Source organism: Juglans microcarpa x Juglans regia, chromosome 1S (assembly GCF_004785595.1).
Source record: "Juglans microcarpa x Juglans regia isolate MS1-56 chromosome 1S, Jm3101_v1.0, whole genome shotgun sequence".
Classification (NCBI taxonomy): Eukaryota; Viridiplantae; Streptophyta; class Magnoliopsida; order Fagales; family Juglandaceae; genus Juglans; species Juglans microcarpa x Juglans regia.
The window spans coordinates 20,252,213-20,275,835 of record NC_054595.1 but is presented as its reverse complement, the minus strand read 5'-3'; the positions used below and the strand labels follow the sequence as shown (position 1 = coordinate 20,275,835).

Genomic DNA, 23,623 nt, shown 5'->3' with positions numbered 1-23,623 from the left:
GTATTGAGGATGTATGCGCCCATGGATATATGATGGGGAATACTACACTACTTCCTGTATATACTAAGCGTTTTCTCAACTTTTGATGGTATGTTCTTCGATGAACTGCGTTCTAATTAAGATTTTTTGAACAGTGAAGACATGTCCGCGTTTTTAGCTCTTTCTGATCTTCTCTGTATTCTCATGATCATCTTGTGTGCTTTTAATTAGACTGCTCGAGGATTTTTTTTTTTTTTTTTTTTTTGGCGTTTGTTTGATAACAAGGTGATGAATTGTGCTGATCAGGTTCTCCCTCGCCAATTCAATTTTTCTCAGATAATTTCATTTGAAAAAGCCAGTTTACGAATCATAAATCGCCATAGACCGGTTGTAAGGGAACTTTCATGACTTCATGGGGAGGGGCCACAATATAAATATTGAAATTTACGAGATTTGACATTTCTCAACTACCATAATATAAACAATTAGAGACCCAAAAAAAAAATAATAATAATAATAATTAAAAATTGACATATTGCGCATGCATGGAGCTCCCTAGCTAACATAGCCTTTCGTTTTCATGAAAAAAACATTGACTGTTGGCAAGGCTTTTGCTCCCTTGTTATCTTCTCCAATCGCATCATTTGATCAATGTCCACCGGGAACAAATGCCCCCACCCATACCTCGACAGATTTGCCTAAAGATCACTGAATCCCCCGAGGGGCCCTCCAATTAGGTCACATATATACTCTATAACCTGCATGTCGGTCATTAGAAAATTTAAAAAATACAAATATTTGTTTATCTTGAATGATGTGTTGGAGTGTATTTGATGTGTAACAGATTTGCAAATAGATTAATAGTGATGTTGTTGTAACTATAAATTAATAATTAAAAGAAGTTTTATCATCCAAAGTATCAAACTGATCAGGAGATATATATATATATATATATATATGAATCCTCAAAACATTATTGGAGTGACGGCCGGCCTGGACCACCAGCAATATCGTATAAGGTGGTTTAAAAGTTGGGAACAGGAAAAATGGAGGTGGGTATATATATGGAGTTTGTTGGCATGTTGGGGCCATAGGCGGTGATTGTGGGGTCAACACCAAGTGATATAACCTGACTACTTCAGATGTGTTCATCCATTTTTGAATTGCTTGAATATTATATTAGACTAATGTGTTGACAAAGCCATGCCCCATGCCCATTTCGTAAAAATCGATTCCCTTTGTGGGTCCCTCTTCATGAAAAAGATAGGGAAAAAGAAAACGAAAAGCAACATAAAGAAAGAAAGAAAAAAAAAATATTTACATTTTGTCTTTCTGATCATCAAAAGCGAAAGAGAATGAGAAATCGAAATCAAAGTGGAAGATCTCATGTGACTTGGAAGTTGGAACCGTCCCAATACTCTCATTGCCTCCATATTCCATCAAGTTGAGCAATTTAATTTTCTTGGATCAATGATTCTATGCAACTCTTTATGTTCATGAACCGAGGCTGCTGCCCTTTTTCTTCAAACACTGGACAGTAAATGGAATGGAAATTAGAGGAGAGGGCAAACACGTGTGCGGTTGAAGATAAATGCTTAAGCAGAACATCTTTTATTTACAAAGGATAAAGGCAGAGGATGTCAGAAGATCAGTCAGTCCTTTTTACTTTGAGTGGTGTTCTGGAAGGTACAAGTCCAAACCGATCTGAGTTAGGGAGGAGAGTGGGGTCCAAAATCTGAGAACTGTAACTTCGACGTTGGACCACCACCAGGAACAGCAAAATTGGAAGTGGACTTTTGAGTTTAGACCGATGTTATATATTTTAATTAGTCTGTAAAATAATTAGGGAATAATATTTCAATCCAAAGAATTAAGTCATATTACACCTGCAAAAATGTGTATGAGCCACGTGTACGATGCTGACAACAAAGAGGAGGGAGGCCTTTTCCAACAACCTACTTGTTTTTTTTCAAAGGGAGTATAGTAGTTATCCAAATACTACACTATGCAGACTGGAAAGAAAGAGTATGGCCCACGCCCAACTCTCCATATAAAGCCAAGCAAGACTCCAAAATGGAGCTTATTCATTCAAATACGAAACAACTTTTTCACTGTGCACTTATCTTTTTTTTTTTCTAATATAATATATAACAAAGCCAGCGGCAAAGGTCACAAATTTCTTGGTATCTTCTTTCCATTGTTGACAGCTCCGCAAATAGACGTGTCTCTTTCTCTCACGCGCACATGGGTTAAGAAAAATAGCATCGTCGTGAGCGCATAAAGGGAATAAAGGTTTCAGATATAGAAGAGCAGCAGCAGCAGCAGCAGCATCACATGCAAGACAACAAAGATTGGCTCAAAGATTTAAATAAAAAATTGAGGACTACTGTTTTATGTGCCAGACATATATATACACGTCAAAAAGATTACTGTTTTGCTGGTTTCCCTGGAAAACTAATACCCGAGAAACAAACGGAAATAATCTTAAAGCAAAACGGAAACTCCATTACAGCCCCAAAAGAAGAGAAAGAGTTGGTCTTGCCTTCCTCTCCATCTTCCACGCCATTTCTCCCTCGTCTTTCCAACGAAATGAAACATCGATCCACCCCTACTTTTCCCCAGAGCATCCTCCAATGTCATCATCCCAATCAGAATCAATATAAATTTCTAATTATAATCCAGGATCAATCCCGTCAAAATATGAACAAGAAGTGTGCACACATGAATAGACATACATCCCGAGCAAATGCAACATGGAACCATCTTCCCCACTCGGCTCAACTACCCAAAATTGTGGGTTCGACTCTGGGCATTGCCTTCCACAGCCGTGATTCCTCGAATGTTACCATCTTCCATTTCTTCTCAGGCTGAGAGAAGGTATGCAAATGAACTTAAGCAAGAAACCTCCTTCGCACAAACTAAGCCTCAGATTGAACATTTTTTCATAATTCACGCTCACTTCTCCCATATGGGGCGTTGCAATGTAAAGCACCAAGGGAAGTTTCACTCACCAGCAGGTTGCTTCTGCTCTGCTGGCTTCACCTGAACTGGTGTGGGAATAGCATGAACATAGGAGAAGCCAGAGGGTAGAAGCTGATGCTGATTCCCGGAGGACTGTGCAGCACCAAACTGGGTAACGTGGAGGATACCCTGCGAGGGTAAACCGCCACCTTTCATGTGGCTAGCAGCTGTAGCAGCAGCAACTGCCTTTGCAGGATTAGAGGTGTTAATGTTCGCGAGTGTAACTGGAGGGCACAACGACAACATCCCAGTTGAGGATGTACCCGATGACCCCTGTGACTGCTGCTGTTGCTCACGGCGGTTTCTTTGAAGATAATAGCCACCAGCAGATGATGCAGAGGTTGTGCCGGTTGGTGCTTGCATGTAGGGATTAGAGAAGAAAAGCTGGGCTTGCTGCATTGTTTGCTTTGGTAACTGCTGTGGCTGCTGTTGTAGCAATTGAGGCTTAGTTGAATTGCCCGAGGTAGAGGCAACATGGGAATTTCCAAGGATTGAAGGAACATTCCTCCCCCCAACTGGCGATGACTTTCGCATGGGCACCGATGGTGAGTCCTTGGCCTGCATTGATGACAGCATAGAACCTGGGCCAGCTTTGTTGGCTGTGGAAGAGGAAGCAGTAGTCCTTGGGCTTCCACCAGCACCCTTTGACATCGAGGAAGTTGTGGGTGAACCAACCATTACCTGAGGAGATGCGGACTGGTTGCCGTTGGAAGGTTGTTGCCCTTGTGCTATTGTTGATGGTTTTGCACTAGCTCCAAAAGAAATTTGCGTGTGGCTTTGTTGGTTTCTACCTTGCTGTTGAGTAAGGTTTTTAAGGGATGAGGAGGTTGAAGAGGATACAGACGGAGAAGGAACTTGTGAAGTAGTTGTACGTATAGGATTCTTCCACTGAGGAGACTGAGCTGGGGTGTTGTTGGTCGTTTGGACAAGGTTTTGGGGAAAAGAAGAGAGTGCGTTAGTAAACTTCGCGGCCATAGAAGATGGTGAAGGGAGGTGATCTGAATAAACACTTCCATTACTCGCTGGAGCTTTGCTTCGAGCAGCAGTGGCTGCTGCTGCTACAGCGAATTGATTCTGCTTCTGAAGTTGTAGCATCTGCTGATTCCGGTGCAGTTGCTGTTGGGAACCAGGAGCATTGACGGTGCTGATAGCAGCAGGCATAACAGGACCCGAACTCCTGCCAGGAGCAGACCCCAGATTAAGAGCTCGAGCTGAACTATCAACAACATTGTTACCCTTTACGGCGTTAACTGAGGTATCAGTCAAATCTTGCCTGGAGAAGGCAATAGACTGTCCAACTGGCACTGGAACCTTTCCCGGCATGGCCTTTCTTTCTTCTTCCACATTAGAAGAATCACCGCCTCCAGTTTTCCCTTCTTCAGAAGCACGGAAATTTTTCTTCTGCTGTGCCACTTGAGTGGCGACAGCCATAATCTGATAACCTTGCCTTGACATCTCAGCGGAGGGTGAGTCTCCCCTCCCCGTGGATGGCTGCCATCCAAGGCTCTGAAGAAAAGCTTGACTCTGGGCAATCGATGTAATGCCCAGTGCAGGACTGCTAGTAGCACCATTAATGGAAGCAAAAGACATTGCAAAAGCTTGAGAGGGTAGAGGTTCCACTCCCGGCTTTGAGCCCGGCTGTTGTGGCTGCTGCTGCTGTTTTTTCTCAGTACTGCCACCGCTTGTAACACCAGCACTGCCCATTGCTGCAGGGTTCATTAAAGCAAAGTTTGGAGGGTGCATCGGTACTGCAAAATTTTGGCTATAAAGACGGCTATCAGCAATGTTTGCACGAGTAACACGGCTATCGGCAGTTGACGGGCTATCTTCCCCACCCATCTCAGACTCAAGTTGGCGAGGCTGGTGAGGTAAATGCTGCCGCTGCTGCTGCAGCTGTGAAGATTGGTTTTTGGGGGCAGGAAAGCCTTGTAAAGTTCCACTGCCACCATTGACGCCATTCCCATGTGCTCTCTGCTGCTGATTCTGCAACTGCTTCTGAGAAGTTGAGGAACCACTGCCAATGCTTGCATTCTGATGAGTTTGTTGTAGGCTTTGCTGTGACTGAGCAGGTGGTTGCTGTTGCTGCTGCTGCTGCTGCTGCTGCTGATGATGATGATGAATTTGTGCAGGATGGAGCATTTGAGAAGAATAGAAGGACCCATTGAAGAATGGCATTGCCTGTGCATGGGTTCCTCTATAAGCTGGCGGTGCTCCAACATGAGCAGGAAGTGGAAATGTATAAGCATTGTTCTGCAAAATTGCCAAATACTGAGTTTCGTTTCCAGGCATACTTGGGTAGTTGAAGCTCATTGCTGGAGCTGCCGCAGTTGCTGGGGCACTCACTGGAGCAGAACTAGATGCACTTGACGAAGCAACACTACCAGCAACGGGAGACTTTACAGGGCCAGATCGGACAGGAGCAGCTGCCCCTGCAGGCTGCTGCTGAGTCAGGGGGAAAATGAAAGCAGGGGTATGCTGCAATTCAATACACAACAAACTCAGAAACTATGAACAAAAGTTGCAAAAACAATTGTATAGCAAGTACACAAAACATAAACGTACCAAGATATTACTTGGTGCTCCAGGAGGCATAGCTTGCTGAATCAACATTTGCTTTCTCTGGCCAGCATCCACAATGTTGGCTGCTGCTTGAGAACCTTTATCCTTCCCGGTATGACCAGGATACACAGCAATACCCTGCCCCTTGTCTTGGGCGGCGTTCACACCCCTACCAGGAATGTTTCCATGCAATTCTGCTGAAGGCGCCAAATTAAGATTGCCGGGCTTGGCGCCATAGAGTGATGCAGACCCAGCTGCTGCAGGCCAGAAAGGATTCATCCTCGCAAGTTGCTGGTGATACATTATATTCCGAGCAATGTAATAATGCGTTGCACACCTCTTAGGCCTAGGTTGAGCAAAAAGCAACTGTGGTGGCTGCAAAAGTTGGAAACTTCATTAGCACCAAAAAAAAAAAAAGGTGGAATTGAATATCCAAAAACATAACCCAAGAAGTACAGACTCACTTGTATAGCAGCAGGAGATACGGTGCTCCCATCCACGGATAGAACTCCCTGCAGAGGTGCCATATATCTGCTGAAGAGAAAAGTGTCATTTCCCCGGAGAAGATTATCAAAAGCACTGGCATACCGCGAATAACCGAAAGATCAAGGACCACAAACAAATTAACCCGAGCGTACCCCATGGGAGGAAGACCGCCCGGCCAGCCAGGAACAGGCATTGGCAAAGGTAGAGAGCTCGTTTGGGCTGCCAGACAGACAAGACGAGAAAAATAAATTAAAATCAGAAACCCAATTATGCCATGAGGATGTTCCAGGAGAACAGTAAAGCAAAGAGAAAATATAAGGTGAAGTACCAGATCTTTCGGTGGCATGCTGTGACTGCTGGTGGTGGTGTTTCTGAACATGATGGTGTACCTTGTTGTCGCCGCTTACACTAGCGGTACCGCTATCTCTATCGGTCTTCTCCAAGTCCAGCTGGAGGTCGATGTTCCTCTCATGCCCAACAACCGGCTTTTGAGATTCAGTTTCTACCGCTGCCACAGTTTTCGCCCTTTCGTTTTCTACATTCACGGCCTCTTCCTTTCCTATTTTAACAGCCTTCTCATCTTCCGTCTTAATTTCCTGCACATCCAATTAGATCAAAACGTTAATATATGAAATTCTGCCCAAAACAATAAATACCACAGAGAAAGAGAGAGAGAGAGAGAGAGAGAGAGAGAGAGGGGGGGAGAGGAAAATGATAAAAGCGACACAGGCTGGCCCACTCACCGTATCCGCATTTGCGACCATAGATTTAGGATCTACGGCCACAAACTCAGTCTCACTGTCTCTTTCCGATGATGCTCTCAACGGAAGTGGGGGAGGAGCCTGCAAATCCAACCCAACTCAGTAAAAGAAAAAACTAATTTAAAATGGGATTAAAATTTTGGTGAAGACTCAAGGAGAGGAGGCCGTCAACAAGATCATTACCATCAGATCTATCTGCAACTTTTCTTTGTGGCCCTCAATCTCAGAGATCGTCGAATTCCTGCACAAACCCGCCAAAATCAATCAGATATCATTTCACAGCTTAATTGACAAGTTCTAAAGAAGAAAAAAAAAAAATCTGAGATGCTCACGCTTTATTCGCCATCGCATCTTCTCGATTATCATCCAATCTAAGCACAGGAGATTCCTTCCTGGGCGTCTGACAAGGATCCTCCTTACTCACCCTCACATCCTTATCCTCCGACTCTTCGGTCAAAAGCTTCGAATCCGATGTATAATTGCTTTCCTGCTTAACAGTCAACTCCCGTTGCGCATCGGAGGCCGGAACAGCTTCGGGATTGGCCAAATCGTACGAAAGTCCACCATTTTCAGCTGTGGATCCCGAGTTCTTCTCCAAGTTAGAGGATAATGAAGTTTCAATGTTCGTCGGCTTATCAGTCTCGGCTTTCGTGGTGGACGAAATGGGACTGCTCCTGACCGTGAAAATCGAAGAGTTCTCGTCGTCGTACTTGACCGGTCGCGGTTTTTTCCTCTTTGGTGCTACTGTTATGAGTCAAAGACACCAATTTTGTCAGTCGAGGAAAAACAGAATTTCAGCCTTGCAAAAACAATGAAAATTAGTACTGAAGAAATAAAATATCAGTGAGCCCTAAAGGTCCATACTACCCACCGACGGTGGACATTGGAGTGATAGAAGAGCTAGAATTCTGAGGCAAAATGGACGATGACTGAGGTACAGCAGACGTTGAGCTCGAAATCGGCGATGAGACCATTGGTTTGGCGTCACAGAAGGATCTATTGGCGTCTCTGGGTTCGAACTTTAGAGAATCGGTTGCCAAGATTTCCTGCTTGAGATGGCCCTGGGGCTGCCTCCCCATTCCGTACAACACCTCGGCTATCTCTATCTCGATCTCATCCTGAGCTGACGACGAAGGCTTGGAAGACGATTTCGGCGGCCGCAGTTTCGGTCCATTGGGCTTCTACAACAGCAGAGAACCTCGTTACTTAACCACAAACTTAAAGGAAAACATACATATGGAATTGAAATTAAAGATTGCAAAACCAGGACTCACCATCTTCTTCCGCCCCGAAGCATTGGAAGAAGACGGAGAGGCCGGAGGCGGCGACGCGGCCGCCGCCATTGAAACTAGGCCTGGTCTCACCGGCGATGTTGAAGCCTGCCGGTTAATTTGCTCCGCACCAACGCTGCCGCTACCCGCCCAACATTCGTGCGACCTCTTCGTAGATGCTGGAAAAAAAAAAATCAGAACAAAACAAAACAAAACAAACATCAAAATCGGATATCCACAAAGTCGAAGATTTTTCAGCAAAAACATGGTAAAATCCAGAACGCTATCCTTCTCCTCCACAGCTTACCTGACCGTGCTTTTCTTGGAACCGAAACGCCAATCATCTCGTCGGCGGCCTTCCAAGTCGGCGCTGCTCTAAAAACTTTGGCCGGAGGAGGAAAGCTCTTCCGATGATTGGGTATCGATGTTGACGAAGATAACGGTGCGGGGTTCGGCGGAAGCATCCTGATGGACGCGGCTCCGTCGTCATCCTCGTCTTCTTCTTCGTCATTCACGCTCTCCTCCGAGCTGTCCTCGCCACCATCATCTCTGTTGGTCCCGTGCAATAATCTATCGCCTCTTCTCCTCTTGCTCCGGCTCAGCCTATCCCTATCGCGGTCTCGGTCACGGTCACGGTCCCGGTCCCGATCACGATCTTTCTTTCCGCTTCCTCGATCTCTTAGCCTCGCTGTCTCTTGCAGCTCCACCGGCCCGTCTTCCTCTGCAAAACGTGCACCACAAAAGACAAAAAGCCACTAAAAATCAGCGAAAACAAAGTCGAAGAAGTGGTTATTGGTGAGAAGCGTTAGATCTAATAGAAATTTACACACCTGGGGAGTCTCTGAGACTGCTATTTCTATGCCTACGCCTGGATAAACCATTCGTAGCCGCCATGGTTGCCCTTCTCTGTTCTCTATTCCTATCCATCTCTGCTTCGATCTGCTTTTGTCAAATCAGCTACATCCAAAAGATTAATCCAGTAGCTCATCAAGAGAAACCGACCATAATTCTCCGAAAATGGAGTTGCGGCCAGTGAAAATTTCAGGTAGCGAGCTTCTCCGGCGGTAAGCCTATTCACTAGAGTCGAAGATCTGTCTCATCCACGTATTAGCGGAGGCAGAGAAAAATCTCAGTTTTCGTTTATCTTTCTTCTTTCACTCTCTCTGTGTGCTCCCACTCTCCGTTGCCCCTCTCCTCTCTCTCTTCCCAACCTTTCTGTCTTCACTTTGTGGTCTAATCTCATATCATCATCTCGCTATTTCACTCTCAGCCAAACCCACTACAGATCCCCGTCGACGACCAGGATTCACACACAGCACTACATACTTCCATCTTAGCCGTTCACTCTGCAACATATCCAGCGGTTCTAAGTCGCTAAAACCAACATGGCATAATCTCCATCGTCCAACTCATTTCTCTCGGAAGGCGCTTAAACATTTTCCTCTATTACTGCCACGTGTCAATGTCATTTCTTCCTCTCCAAGCTTCCATGTTTTACTTTTAACTTCACTACCGATTTGGTATGAATATTTTAAACCAAATAATAATTATAATAATAAATTTAGAACGAAAAACACTTTTATGGGAAGGGGCTGGAATTTCCCCATGAGATGTCGTGACCGGTTGTCGCCGGTTCCAGAGAGACCTTGGTAAAAGCAATATGACGTTCACAAGGAATCTAGGTGACCGCAGAAAATATCGTTCCCCCCAACCGGTCAAAATTCTTTTTTCCGGTTCCCACTTCCCCCGTTCACAGTTATTAAGGATGTTTATTTATTATTGAATCACAAAAATATTTTCAGAGAAATTGACTCGTGGGACCACCTGGAAAGGATACAAATTGCCATCGGACGTACCATATTTAACCATTACCCTGTGGCATGAGTTTTATCTGCCGTTCGATTTATCCTAAGTGGAGACAGACTCTATTAAGCATAAGAACCCACCACCGGGACCAGATTCCAACGATCGAGCAAAGTCCGTGCTGGCAGTGTGGCACCGAACCAAGTGGCCCTCCTTGTTGATCTCAGCCGTTGGCTTATCACATCCGACGGCCAAGATTGGGAGAGAACTCGAGTCACGGTCACGGAACTTCCTAGAGGTGTGGGTCCCCCCTGTGTTCCTGGTTGTACTCCACGCGCTTAAGGCGGAGTTCACATTTGTATTTTAGTAGTACTACTGGGCTCCATAAAATTGTAAAGCGTGGCAACGTCATTGTCTTTACGTGTCAACCCATGAAAAAGACACGTTTTAATCTGGTCTTTTGCTTTATTCCTCACCTTGCATCTTCTGATTGGCTTCCCTTCCCACTTTCCTCTCACAAGCCAGTAAATATCTTTTATTACCGAGGAAAGGGAAATTTACGATGCCACTCAAAAAAGTTGCCGGTAAAATATATATTTTAATCTTTTTAGATTATCGATATTCTTTTATATATTACAAAATAGATTATTAAAATTATTATAAGTTCTTTTCATAAGTAAGAGAAATGATTTGTATAAGTTTCAAATAGACAAATTTTATATAAATTTTTATAAAAAAGTAGACTCCATCTTAAAAAAGTATAAAAAAAATTATTATTTATTAGTAAGATCTATTATTTTATAAAAGACTTATATGAGATTTATCTATTTAAAACTTATATATAATATTACTCTTTCAGTAATTAGCTCTCAATTTTAAAGTTGCAATGGATTTTTCAAGATAATTTATAGATAAAAAAATATTAGTTAAAATGTAAGGAAAACTTAAAATAAATATTTTATAATATATTTTAAATATTTAAATGTTAAAATATAAATAAAACTTAAAATAAACTCAATTTGACCCATAAAAAAAAAATAGCTAGATTTGGGAGACACTAGTGAGTCTGCATCAGAGAAGGTGGCCCACGGGGAAATTGTTGACCCGCCATAAAGGCGAACCCTTTTGCCTCCCTTTGTCGCTTGCAAGGAGGGTTTTCATTCCCTTGCAACTTATGGCAAAAAGGGGCTCCCAAAATAAAGAAAAAAAAAACATCACCACGCTATCACGAAATCCATAAGATGTGCCACGTGTACATGGAGTTTGCTACGTCAACCGCAGGCTTCCGTGGCTTTTATTCTCACCGTAGAACCTAACCCTAGCCGTCGACAGGAGCAGTACCATCCACTGTTCTCGCCTAGAATTGAGTTCCAACAACTACTTAATTAATTAAATTAAATAATAATTAAGTAGCTCGAATCGTGCTAAATTATTAAATTAAGTAAGTTAAAAAACATATTTTATTTACTAAAATATAACTTAAATGGAAGATAATACTAATAAACGATATAGTTGTAAGCACCTATATTTGCTAAACAGCTAAGAAGTATTAATTTTATAGCATCCTGATTAATTTATTATATAAATTAAATAAATTTACAGAGAGATAAGAGATAAAGAACCCATCTAAGAAATATTATAATCTAAAGGTCGATTTGTAAATTTCTAGTACTGTGTTTTGTATGTAAAGAATGACTCGGTAGTCACAAGCTGAGGAGCAATTTACGTGGGACCCAAACCCTAACAAATCCCTACAAGTCCAATGGTTGAAATGCCTGAGAATATCTAATAATAATAATAATAATAATTTGTATAATATAAGTTATGTGCACTATCATTTAAAAAAAAATAGATAAATTCAAGATCTGCATGAAAAATATTTATTTTATAATGCTGTATTTTACTATTTTTTTAAATAATTGTGTTGAATTTATATATTCAAAAACTGTATCGATAATTATTCATTTATATATTAATTAAAAAAAATTGGAGACAAAAAATGTTAATGAGAAAGGTCCATAGTGTCGGACAATAAAGGGCATTTGTTTTTTTAAATCTCCACCTTGTTAATTAATTGTCTCTTTTTAATAATCAGAGTTGCTATAAATGCTACTTTTCTAATGATTTCCGGCCAAAAAGTAATTTTTAAAAAAAAAAAAAATTAAGTAATACTATATACAGTCGTGTAGTACATAAATATCTCTTACTCTTTTTAAACTCATTTTTTTAAAAGAATTGTGTGATATTTACATATTTCATGATTATAAATATTATTTTTTAAAAAATATTGAGAACAAAATTCATATATAAACAAAGCCATTTGCTTTTTAAAATATACTGACATGTTTGATTTATTCTATTAGAAATTCGATTATTTTTTACCTGACATGGCCATGTTAATAAATTTTTAATGTATCTTTTAAATATATATATATTTGTTTATTGGTTATATTATTATATTCATTAAAAAAACCCATATTTAGTAGTAATGGCTCACGACAAGTTCTTCATACTTAAATAAAAAAGAAAGGGAGGGGATTAAAAAAATACGATTATCTTGTACTAGAAGTAGCACAAGATCCAACCCACTGCTATGAGTATGGACAAAAGAATTATTTTTTTTCTATATAAAATTTCTCCGGACGATAAAAATTTTAATGGGGCCGAGCGTGTTATAAGCCACGTGGAGAAGACCCCACGTGCGACGTTTGCAAAAGTGCAAGGTGGCAATATTTAGGGTTATTTATTCTCTCGTGTCAGAATAGAGATTCTTGGCCTCTTTCTTGGACGAGTGGGAAACAGTCATTGGCTGTTTTTTACCATAATTTTAAAATTTCGTAAAGTCTAATTAATATGTATATAAATATTTTAATTATAAAATGATATCACAAAAATAAATTTATAAATTAATGTACTCAGATTATAAAATTATTTTTATTATTAAGTATAGAACAAATTTATTCATCTCTTTTTCATTATCTCATGACATGACATTAAATGATATATTCACAAGTGAAATATAATAAATAGTTTATAATAATCTAATACCATATCATAAGATAATAGGAAGATGATAAGATTTATGATGATGAATAGCATTACTCTTAAGTATATATGATATTTATGACTATAAAACTTCTTTAAAATATACATATACATATACATATACATATATAGAGTGACAATTCACAGTAATTAAATGCTTTACCAAAAGTTGTTTAGTGATAATATATTTAGAGTGCGTTTGAATGTTAAACTGAGTTGAGTTGAGATGATAAAATATTGTTAGAATATTATTATTTTTTATTATTATTATTTTGAGATTTGAAAAAGTTGAATTGTTTATTATATTTTGTATTGAGATTTGAAAAAATTATAATGATGAGTTGAGATGGGTTTACTTTCCAAACAAAGCCTAAGATGAATGGATTTGGATTCGGGACTTTAAGATCTTAATTTCTTATTTGGGTCATATATTAAAATTTGGATTTGAATTTGTGTCAAAATAAACAAGTTTTGAAACTTGTTTTAAAGTCTTGGATTTGAAAATTATGGATGATTTTAAAATCCAAATCTAAATACAGATTATCTACCAAAATACAAGATGAATGGATTCGGATTATGATTTTAGAACTCAATGACAAATATGAAAAAGAGTGCAAGTAATTGGAAGGATGGATGGATGCAAATCAGAATTTAACATCCACGAGGATTTATAGTGAGTGCCATTAGTTTTCCCAAAGAATACCATTAAGGATCACTAAACAAGTCCTTTGCGATTATTTAAACGATTCTGGTCAATTAATTACTTGTGGTCAAGTCTACAGTAGGCTGCACCAAGAAAGTGAGGTCAGGTCAAGAATTATAGTTCAATATATGGGAAAAAAATAAAATAAAAAAAATATATTGTAGTCGAGAAATGATATTTATAATTTTAAAATGTATAAATTATAGTTTTTTTAAAAAAATAGATAAATTGAAAATTTAAATAAAAATATTATTTTTTTAATAATAAATTTTAATTTCTTTTAATGCGAAATTTGTAACACAATGATTATATATACAAGATTACTCGTTTAAAGAGTAAAACTAGTATGGGAATAACGATCACCATACAGTTGTATAATGATTATGATGATATAATCATGATGGCCATGATAGGAAAATGAGATAGGGGATCATGATGCCACTAGAGTTGTACCTGAAGGCTGGGACCCCAATTTTATGGTGTATTATGGTGCATGATGTCTTATCCTGGATTTGGTGCATGCCCTGTACTCTGCATTCAAGCAAAAATGAAACCACTTCTATCTATCCTGTCAGAGCCGCCTAGAAAGTAAGAAATTACCAATTAAAAGCAGAATCACCAAATAAATATTCAAAAATAATAAATAAACCAGGTTCATAAATAAAAATAAAAAAAAATCAAAATACACGTAATAAAATAGACATAAAATAAAATGAAAATTAATATTTTTGGAGAGGATAATCAATTTCATGCCATATTTTGGCTGGATTTCAATGGACACGCATAATTAACAGTAGAATCTGAGAAGATATTATTAAACGTCAATAATTTTAAGCACTTATTCAAATATTGTTGAATGTAGACACTAGAGCGTGACTATGTATTATAGAGTAGGTGTACAGAAATATCAATGCTACTTTGGCATACAATTTTATTTGAAAAATGATTTTCTTACAACATTTTGTATAATATATTATACAACAATGTATTAAATAAATAATATTTTTATAAAATTATATTATTTTTATAAAATATTTTATAAAAATATTTCTTATTTAACATATTATTATATAATATATTATATAAAATATTTTGAGTATATCATTTCCCATTTTATTTTTCAAAGTAAGAGTCGTACGAAAATGGAGTCAGTAGGGGCACAAACTTTATCTTCCTTAATTCCTTTCCCATGCATATAGGTCGTAGGATCACAGCCTTGCACTTCGCAGAGTACTTTTGCTTTCCCTGGCTTGAAGGGCAACATCACCAATAATATTAACTGGTCAGACCGAAATATTGGGGCAACTCAAACAACCTTTGATCTTGTTCTTAATTTTATCCGCTTTTAAATTCAAATGTATATACATATATTTACACAAATAATGCTATGCTATGCTGGGTAAGAGTCTAAAATGTAAGTCTGGCGCATGCTCATTGTTCAAAAAACGAACCATACTAGAAGAAATAGTTTTTTAACACTTTTTCAAGACTGTATTTACGTTTTTTTTTTTTTTTTGAGAAATTATATTTAGAGTTTTAAGATATGTAAGTTCCGTGTATTTTTTTTTTTTAAAAAAAAAGTAGATGAATCTGAAACTCAAGAAAAAATTATTTATTAATAGTAGATCTCACTTATTTTCAAAACGAGCATACGAAACTTGTACATACTAGAACTGTATCTAACATTATTTAAAATTGGAAATCATAAATTATTAGTTAAAAAATATAAATTTAAAGATCAAAGAAATACAATTCAAAAGGTTTAGTACATTTTTGTTGCTAAACTCTAAGCCTTAGTTTGGATAGACAGAACATCTTATCTCATCTCATCTCATCATTATAATTTTTTTAAACTTATATATAAAATATAATAAATAATTTAACTTTTTTATTTTTTAAAATAAAAATTATATTAAAAAATTATATTCTAATAATATTTTATTTAATTTTTAATAAAAAATATTATCCCGTGTGAATTTCATAACCAAACCAACCCATAACATTCTTTAGCCGGTACATGCTAATGGTAATTAATGACAAGGTAATTCTTTCATCTGTAATATTCACAAATGGAATTAGATAAAACATTTTGGGAAATCGGTCCCCTATCTATCTATATATAGGATAAATTCGCTATGGGTACGTGTATATATAAAAGTGAAGTACGACGTCAAAATTTTACCAAGACATGTCAAAGTTTTCCTTTTTGCTTGAAATAATGACGTGGTACGTACGATGCCGTTAGGTTCAGATCACGTGTATGGATGCTTCATATGGCCATGATGTTGAGTTGTAGGATGGTGACAAGTGTTACTTTTCGAGCCATCAGCCCTTAGATTGCAAATCTTAGCTATAAATTTTTTATTTATTATTTTTTAAATCACAAAACAAAAGTAATCCCTATGGAAGACAGAAACATGCAAGAACGGAAATATGTAGACACTACTGACAAATTTTTTATGAAAATTCGGAGTCAGGCATGTGCAGAATGATGAAATTTAGACCCAGAGCAAGAGATTACCTAACACGGCCATTTTTGTTTTTAATGCAATATTGACAGTGGGAAAGTTTTACGTTCAGTGCACCTTAAAAAGGAAGAAACTCTTATTTCCAAATCTTTATTCTATATAGGATTGTAGTAGTATCATTGCTTCTTCTTTGCTGAACCTCTACCCTCAAACTCAATTGGGCTGGGCCGGCTTGAGACACTTTACAAATTAAGTATTGACATATCACTTCTATAAATCAAGCTAAGATCTCATCCACCATAATTTTAGGATAATTAGCCCTTAATTTTATAATTGTAAATTCATACCATATTTAATTAGTTACCTTAGACAGATTTGTTCCTCGTATCTATTTATTTAGACCAATCTCAATATAAAATTTAAGTCAAAAAGTCATGACCCGTGCCCTTAACGCCAAGAACAAACTAGTTTTTGACGATGACACTCTTATCCCACTCGAAACTACTTCTCCAGATTATAGACAATGGAACCAAACTAAAGACATGGTTCTTACCTGGCTCCTAAATTTCATCAGTCCCTCCATAGCCAACTCCCTTGAATTTCATACTGATCGTCGAACCATGGTAATAATGCCAGGATTTATCATCTCAAGCACGAGCTATCCTCCTTGCAGCAACACAATCACTCTGTCCATGATTACTACAACCAAATCAAACAGATTTGGGATGAACTCAGTCACTTACAACAAACCAATGATCTCAAACAATTGCAGCACAAGCTGAAGATGAGAGAGTTTACCAATTTCTCCTTGACCTCAATGATTTTTTTTCCCAATTCAGAACCCAAATCTTAGCCATGGAAACTCTTTCTCCCATCACAAAAAATTTTTCCATTCTTTTTTAGGAGGAGCAGCAACGTCTTCTCCATCTCAAGCCACCATCGACCGGCGTCCACATCCTTGCCGCTCACTCCGGTGGACCCACGAAACAGCCCCTGCAGTGCACCGTCTGCGCCAAAGTTGGTCACTCCCGTGACCGTTGTTGCCGTGTAATCGGGTACCCAGCAGGTCGCAACACCCGTGGCAAACCGCAACTGTCTCTTCTCGACAAACCACCACCGAACTCGGCGCCAATGGCCCATCAAGTTTCCACCTCTTCCCCACTTCCTGGTTTGACCCATGATATGTATCAAAAACTCCTTGATCTGCTTCAATTGAGCCCTCCACCTGCAAACTTCATGGGTAATGTCTTTTCTCCCCTTCCCTTTGACAGTCGCTCCAATTGGGTGGTAGATAGTGGTGCCAACGACCACCTCTGCCATGACCAACGCCTCTTTTCTACCCTGTCTCCCCTCTCTCATAACCAGCAGGTCACTTTACCAAATGGGCATAAAATACACAATGAGGGTGTCAGCACTTGTCATTTGGCCAAACACCTCATTTTACATAATTTTTTTTTGTCCCTCATTTCTTATTTAATCTCCTTTCTGTTCCCAAACTCACAAATACTAATTCTTGCATTATTTCTTTTTCCTCTTCTACTGTTTCTTTTCAGGACCCACAGTCGACGAGGTTGATTGGAGCAGGTGAGCTTTGCAATGGACTTTATGTGTAGCGGCCCCAACCCATTACTGCCTTTTCCACTCAGACTACTGCTAATAAGATATTATGGCACTAACGCCTAGATCACCCTTCCCGCTTAATTATTCCTAGTCTTTTCAATAACCCATGTGTTATCTTTGATTGTGATATTTGTGCTCGTTCTAAGCACATTAGACTACCTTTTCCCATTTATGCTAATAAAAGTACTATGATTTTTAATAGAATTTTTTGCGACATCTGGGGTGGCTATCATACTTCTTCTATTTGTGGTGCTCATTATTTTCTTACCATTGTTGATAATTTCTCTCGCACTACTTGGATCTATCTCATGCGCTATAAATCTAAAGCACACACTTATCTCATGCATTTTTTTGCCCTTATCAAAAATCAATTCAAAACCACGGTTAAAATTATTAGAACTCATAATGGTCAATAACTTCTTTCCCACAAATTTCAAAATTATCTTCATGATCACGGCATTCTTCATGAACGTACTTGTGTTGAAACTTCACAACAAAATGGCGTTGCGGAACGTAAACATCGGCACCTCCTGAATGTTGCTCGTAGTCTGCGTTTTCATGCTCACTTACCCTTGAAATTTTGGGGTGAATGTGTACTCACCGCTACCTATCTCATCAATCGCTCTCCCAGTCGACTTCTTCAAAATAAATCTCCTTTTGAACTTCTCTTTGATATCCCTCCAACCTATACCCATTTACGCGTTTTTTGCTGCCTTTGTTATGCCCAAACTCTCCATGCTTCACGTGACAAATTTTCTCCCCGTGCCTCTAAGTGTATATTCCTTGGTTATCCTAGCACCCATAAAACATACAAACTCTATAATCTCGACACTCAGGTTGTTTTTTATTCTCGTGATGTCACTTTTCATGAACATCAGTTCCCTTTCCAGGATGTTTCTCCCCCTTCACCTACATCTCTTCCTATTCTTCATCTCCTCATCCCTGAACCCATCTTACCACCCTCTCCTACTACCTGTACTATTGCCGACTCCTTTCATTCCTCTCTTTCTCCCCCTCCTCCTCCTTATCGTCCTCATCGTACCACTACTCGACCCGCATATCTTCAGGATTATATATGCCCGACCATACACAATGAGCCCACTGCATCCTCACCTACTGCATCGACCTTAGGTACCGCACACCTTCTATCTGCTTTTCTTTCTTATTCTCGTTTCTCACCTTCTCATCTTATTTTTTTAAATGCTTTCACTGTTTCTGCTGACCCTACCTCTTATTCCGCTGTTACTCGTCATGCCCATTAGCGTGACGCCATGTCTGTTGAACTTCATGCTCTTGAAGATAATTACACTTGGACGATTGAGTCCCTTCCCCCTGGAAAGAAACCCATTGGCTGCAAATGGGTGTTCAAAACTAAGCTCAAAGCAGATGGCTCTGTTGAAAGATACAAAGCTCGGTTAGTCGCCAAAGGCTATACCCAAGTTGAAGGTCTCGACTACCATGAGACTTTTGCTCCTGTAGCCAAAATGACTACCGTTCGGTGTTTGTTGGCTATTGCTGCTTCTCGGCAGTGTATCATTCACCAACTTGATGTTAATAACGCCTTCTTACATGGCGACCTTGATGAGGAAGTCTACATGACTCCTCCTCCTGACAATTGTTCGAAAGGAGAGACTCGCGTTTGTCGCCTCCGCAAATCCCTCTATGGCCTCAAACAAGCCTCCCGCAACTGGTTTTTTAAACTAACTACTATGCTTCTTGATGCAGGTTTTTCTCAGTCTCAAGCGGACCATTCTCTATTCACCTTGGTTACATCTACCGGTGTCACTCTTGTTCTTTTTCTATGTCGACAATATTCTAGTGGCCGGCAATGATCGCTCACAAATTGAAGTCTTCAAACGTGTTCTCTCCACATACTTCAAAATCAAAGATCTCGATCCTCTCAAATATTTTCTTGGTCTCGAAGTTGCTCGATCACCTCAAGGCATCTTTCTCAACCAACGCAAATATGCTATTGAAATCTTATCTGATAGTGGACAAGTAGGTGCTCGGACCGCTTCCTTCCCATGAAACAAAACTTGAAGCTCACCAACCACGACAGCTCTCTTCTTTCTGATCCTTCTCCCTATTGTCGCCTTGTTGGTCGTCTCATATACTTGACTATCACTCGTCCTGACATTGTTTTTGCAATGAACATTCTCAGTCAATTCATGCACGATCCTCGTGATCCTCACATGCAGGCTGCTACTCGAGTTCTTCGCTATCTCAAAGACAGTCCTGGACAAGGTATTTTCTTTTCCTCCTCCAACACTCTTCATGTTACTGCATATATTGATTCCGATTGGGCTAGTTGCCCCACCACTTGTCGCTCCACCACATGCTACTTTGTTCAGCTTGGCACTAGTCCCATCTCCTGGCGTACAAAAAAAAGACAACCGTGGCCCGGTCCTCCGCTGAAGCTGAATATCGTGCCATGGCTGTCACCACCTGCGAACTCACTTGGTTGAAACAGCTTCTCACTGATCTTGGTGTCTCTCACCTCGAGCCTATCAACCTCTATTGTGACAATCAATCTGCTCTACACATTGCCCACAATCCTGTATTTCATGAGCCAACTAAACATATTGAGATTGATTGTCACCTTGTTCGTGATAAAATTCGGTCCAGACTCCTTACCGCTATTCACACCAGCTCCCATGAGCAAGTTGCTGACATCTTCACCAAAGCATTGGGCCATGATCTCTTCCACCATTTCTTATGTAAGTTGGGCATTACGGACCTCCATGCGCCAACTTGAAGGGGTGTATTGACAGATCACTTCCATAAATCAAGCCAAGATCTCCTCCACCATGATTCTAGGATAATTAGCCTTTAATTTTGTAACTGTAAATTCATACCATACTTAATTAGTTCCCTTAGACAAATTTGTTCCTTGTATCTATTTATTTAGACCAATCTCAATGTAAAAATTAAGTCACTGAAATACAAAAGTATTGAGTTATTGATATTAAGTTAGGATTTCTTTTTTTTTTTTTTTTATACATTTGGAGGAGCGGATTCAAACTCCAAACTTTTATTTTGAAGACTGCAGATTATGCCAATCAAACAACAGACTTTCAGTAAGTTAGGATCTTTTTGAAGGTGATACATGGTAAGCTCTTTAAAACTAGTTACTCCCGTTTACTTGGTGGTGGTAATATTTATACACGATTTGTTGGTGGAGGGGTCGAGTGGGAGTTATCCCTTGTGAATCCCTTCTATTGAGAGGGATGTATAAAATGTTTTTCTATTTGGAGAGTTAGTAACCGCCATTTCGTCACGTATACTTTGGAGAAGGCAGGCGAACCCGATGATCTATCATCTATATGATCACTTTTCTGCATTTATTATCCCGTTTTCTTGAAGTTTGTTCATAACTCGTTCCAAATCAATTGATCATTTTATGTGATGCTGACCAACACTCCCTTCTAATATCGCCAGTACTAGATCAGGGTACTTGCCCAAGGTGAAGAGGCTGGCTCCTACCCTAGTGGTGTTTGTTGCCTACATTGCCAGCAATAGGACATGTCATGGCGGGATGACGAGAACTCGTAAGATTATAACTTGCATATCTGTTATATTCGGCCACCTTATTCTCTGGATTTGGGTTCTAAAAATGGGTCTTTTGTTATTTGGATTCTGTTGCAAATTTTACTCCCAACAAATACATTGAGAAATGCTATTTGCTGTACTCTTTTATTATTATCCTCTCGTCCTCCTCTATATGATATCAAATGTTTGGAAGATAAGGGTGACAGTTGAGAAGATAGTACTGAATAACATCTCTCTAAAATAATAGATGATTAGTGCAAGCCCAAGATGTACAAACATGTGCAAGTTCTTTAAAAAAAAATTATAAGTCCTATTTTTTTAGAAGTCTTTGTACTCCTTCTAATTGTATTTAGTATTATTCAACAAGTACATTTTATCGATATTATCGCTCTCCCAAGCTAACAAACGGAAGAAGCTGAATGTAAAAGCCTTTTTGTATGTGGGGGAGGGGAGGCTCATCTCATTCCATGAGGCCCCATCCAGCCTCGTAGGCCCAAAGTCAGCTAAAGTCTAATCCATTGTGGGAATGAGTTGAACCAAGTTTCCCATGCACGAATGAGCTTTTTGACCCAGAGAAATACTATAACTACAAAATAATTATATAAAAATAATTTTATAAATTAATATAATTTCATATGATTTATCAAATTATAAAACAGATATGACGGATTATATGAAATTATGTCAATTTATGAGATTATTTTTATGTAATTTTTTTATAGCTGTAACACACTTCTTTTACCAAAGTCAATTATCACCACTAGGAATCAATTACCAAAGTCAATTATCACCGCTACGAATTAGTACTCTCTCTCTCTCTCTCACAAAGGGAAAAGGGTTATATATTACTGTTCTACCTCAATTACTAAACGTGTGATGTATAAATGATTAGTAGAAGAATTCAATTAATTTAAGAAGAATAAAACTAAGATTTAAAAAAAAAAAAAGTAAGTATGGTGTAGGATGTATGGAGATAATGAGTAGCAAAGCTCTTGATCAAAATCCTTTTAACCAATGAGTTTTGTTATATATAATCACGTTTGCATACTCTTTACGCACTTTACTAATGTGATTGACCAAATCAATTATTTTATATTTAAAAAAAAGTAACGTATATTAATGGAATGCGCAATGAGTATGTAAAAGTGACTATATATAAATTTTTTGTTAACGAGTCAATATAGTAATATTAGATACAATATTTCAATGTGCAAGATTTATATATTCCTTCAGTTCACTTAAAAAAAAAATCATGTAGATATCAAATTTATCTAATTTTGTTTTTTAGAAAATGTGCGATGGTTGCACATGAGTGCATACATCAGTTCTTCTGTTTTTCCTTTCATAAACGACTTCTTCGTTTTCTCGTGAACGCCAACAAAGGCCACCTTGAACGGATCATGTTATCTTTTATATAAATATATATTATCCAAAGAGAACATAATATTAATGGATCTAGACTCAAACTCCAACACTAGCTACTGTCAGTACTTGTTTTTGACATGGAATTAGATATATAGTCAATTTCGGTTGCTTTTGTGGTCAAAGAAAAAAAGAATCTTAGTAAAAGTTTGAGAATTTCGAGCTATCTGGAATTGAAACCATTGTTGGACGTTGGAACATTCAAATTGGTTTTCGATTGCTGCTACATTTTTTATGAGGAAAATGACTTTTTTTTGCTAGTGAATACTGAAAAAAAGCATTTCAGTTTACAGTGTACTACTTCATCTTTTTCCTCGTTAAGTGTACTTACTGTTAATTTCTTATTTGGTCAAGATAATGTTATTGAAACCAAATAAGAAAAACAATTCACGATCAGGATCAAGACGCCCCATGTAGATAAGGAATAATACACAGTATTATATCTATTTTATAATAAAAATAATTTTATAATTTAAAAGATTATATTAAATCATGTTAATATGTAAATTAAAATTTCTTTATGTAAGATTTACGTGCACATCCAATTTTTATTTTTTTTATTTTTTTATCAATAATAATTCTATAAAGTAGTACTTCCTAATTATGGTATTTAATTTATTGGTTGCTTATTCAGTGTCACTTACCGACGTCTCATGGTTAATTCATTTTTATTGACCATAAAGCAGATATTATATATTTAATAATTATAAGATCAGGACGACAGATCACTCTCAAATCTTGGATGCTCAATTGGGTAACCAATAATTATTTATTATTTTTTTAAATCAATTTTCAACAAATGCATTTTACACGCATTGAATTTGAATTTCGGTACTAGGCCGTATCATTCATCAATGAATCAGCATCACTATAAATATAATTTATAGTGATATAGTACGTATTACGTAAGCATTGAATACTGGCTTTTTTATTAAA

The 23,623-nt window shown here is 38.3% G+C and overlaps 2 protein-coding genes across 7 annotated transcripts; one reads left to right on the top strand and one right to left on the bottom strand.

Moving 5' to 3' along the window:
* Window positions 1-2,330: 2,330 nt before the first annotated feature.
* LOC121247189 (protein TIME FOR COFFEE-like) lies at window positions 2,331-9,319 on the bottom strand. 6 transcript variants are annotated; one of them, XM_041145543.1, is made up of 12 exons: window positions 8,908-9,319; window positions 8,385-8,798; window positions 8,081-8,256; window positions 7,678-7,987; window positions 7,139-7,550; window positions 6,990-7,047; window positions 6,789-6,887; window positions 6,374-6,641; window positions 6,198-6,264; window positions 6,024-6,093; window positions 5,563-5,934; window positions 2,331-5,475 (listed from the first exon to the last, which is right to left on the bottom strand). In XM_041145543.1, exons 1-12 carry the CDS (start codon window positions 9,002-9,004, stop codon window positions 2,983-2,985), a joined length of 4,836 nt encoding a protein of 1,611 aa, XP_041001477.1. In that variant the 5' UTR covers window positions 9,005-9,319; the 3' UTR covers window positions 2,331-2,982. The 6 variants fall into 6 exon arrangements, with proteins under 6 accessions (XP_041001477.1, XP_041001479.1, XP_041001482.1 ...); XM_041145545.1 differs by having other exon boundaries at window positions 7,678-7,984; XM_041145548.1 differs by having other exon boundaries at window positions 6,024-6,090; window positions 7,678-7,984.
* Window positions 9,320-19,740: 10,421 nt separating this feature from the next.
* LOC121247384 (uncharacterized mitochondrial protein AtMg00240-like) lies at window positions 19,741-20,181 on the top strand. Its single transcript, XM_041145744.1, has one exon. The coding sequence runs from the start codon at window positions 19,741-19,743 to the stop codon at window positions 20,179-20,181; it is 441 nt and encodes a 146-aa protein (XP_041001678.1).
* The last annotated feature ends 3,442 nt before the right edge of the window (window positions 20,182-23,623 follow it).

Coding starts and splice junctions, on each gene's coding strand:
- LOC121247189 (XM_041145543.1), bottom strand. CDS start 9,004: ATGGATAGGAATAGAGAACAGAGAAGGGCAACCATGGCGGCTACGAAT. Junction 6,265..6,373: donor GCATGCCACCGAAAGATCTG/GTACTTCACCTT, acceptor TCTGTCTGGCAG/CCCAAACGAGCTCTCTACCT. Junction 6,094..6,197: donor GGCGGTCTTCCTCCCATGGG/GTACGCTCGGGT, acceptor TTTTCTCTTCAG/CAGATATATGGCACCTCTGC.
- LOC121247384 (XM_041145744.1), top strand. CDS start 19,741: ATGAAACAAAACTTGAAGCTCACCAACCACGACAGCTCTCTTCTTTCT.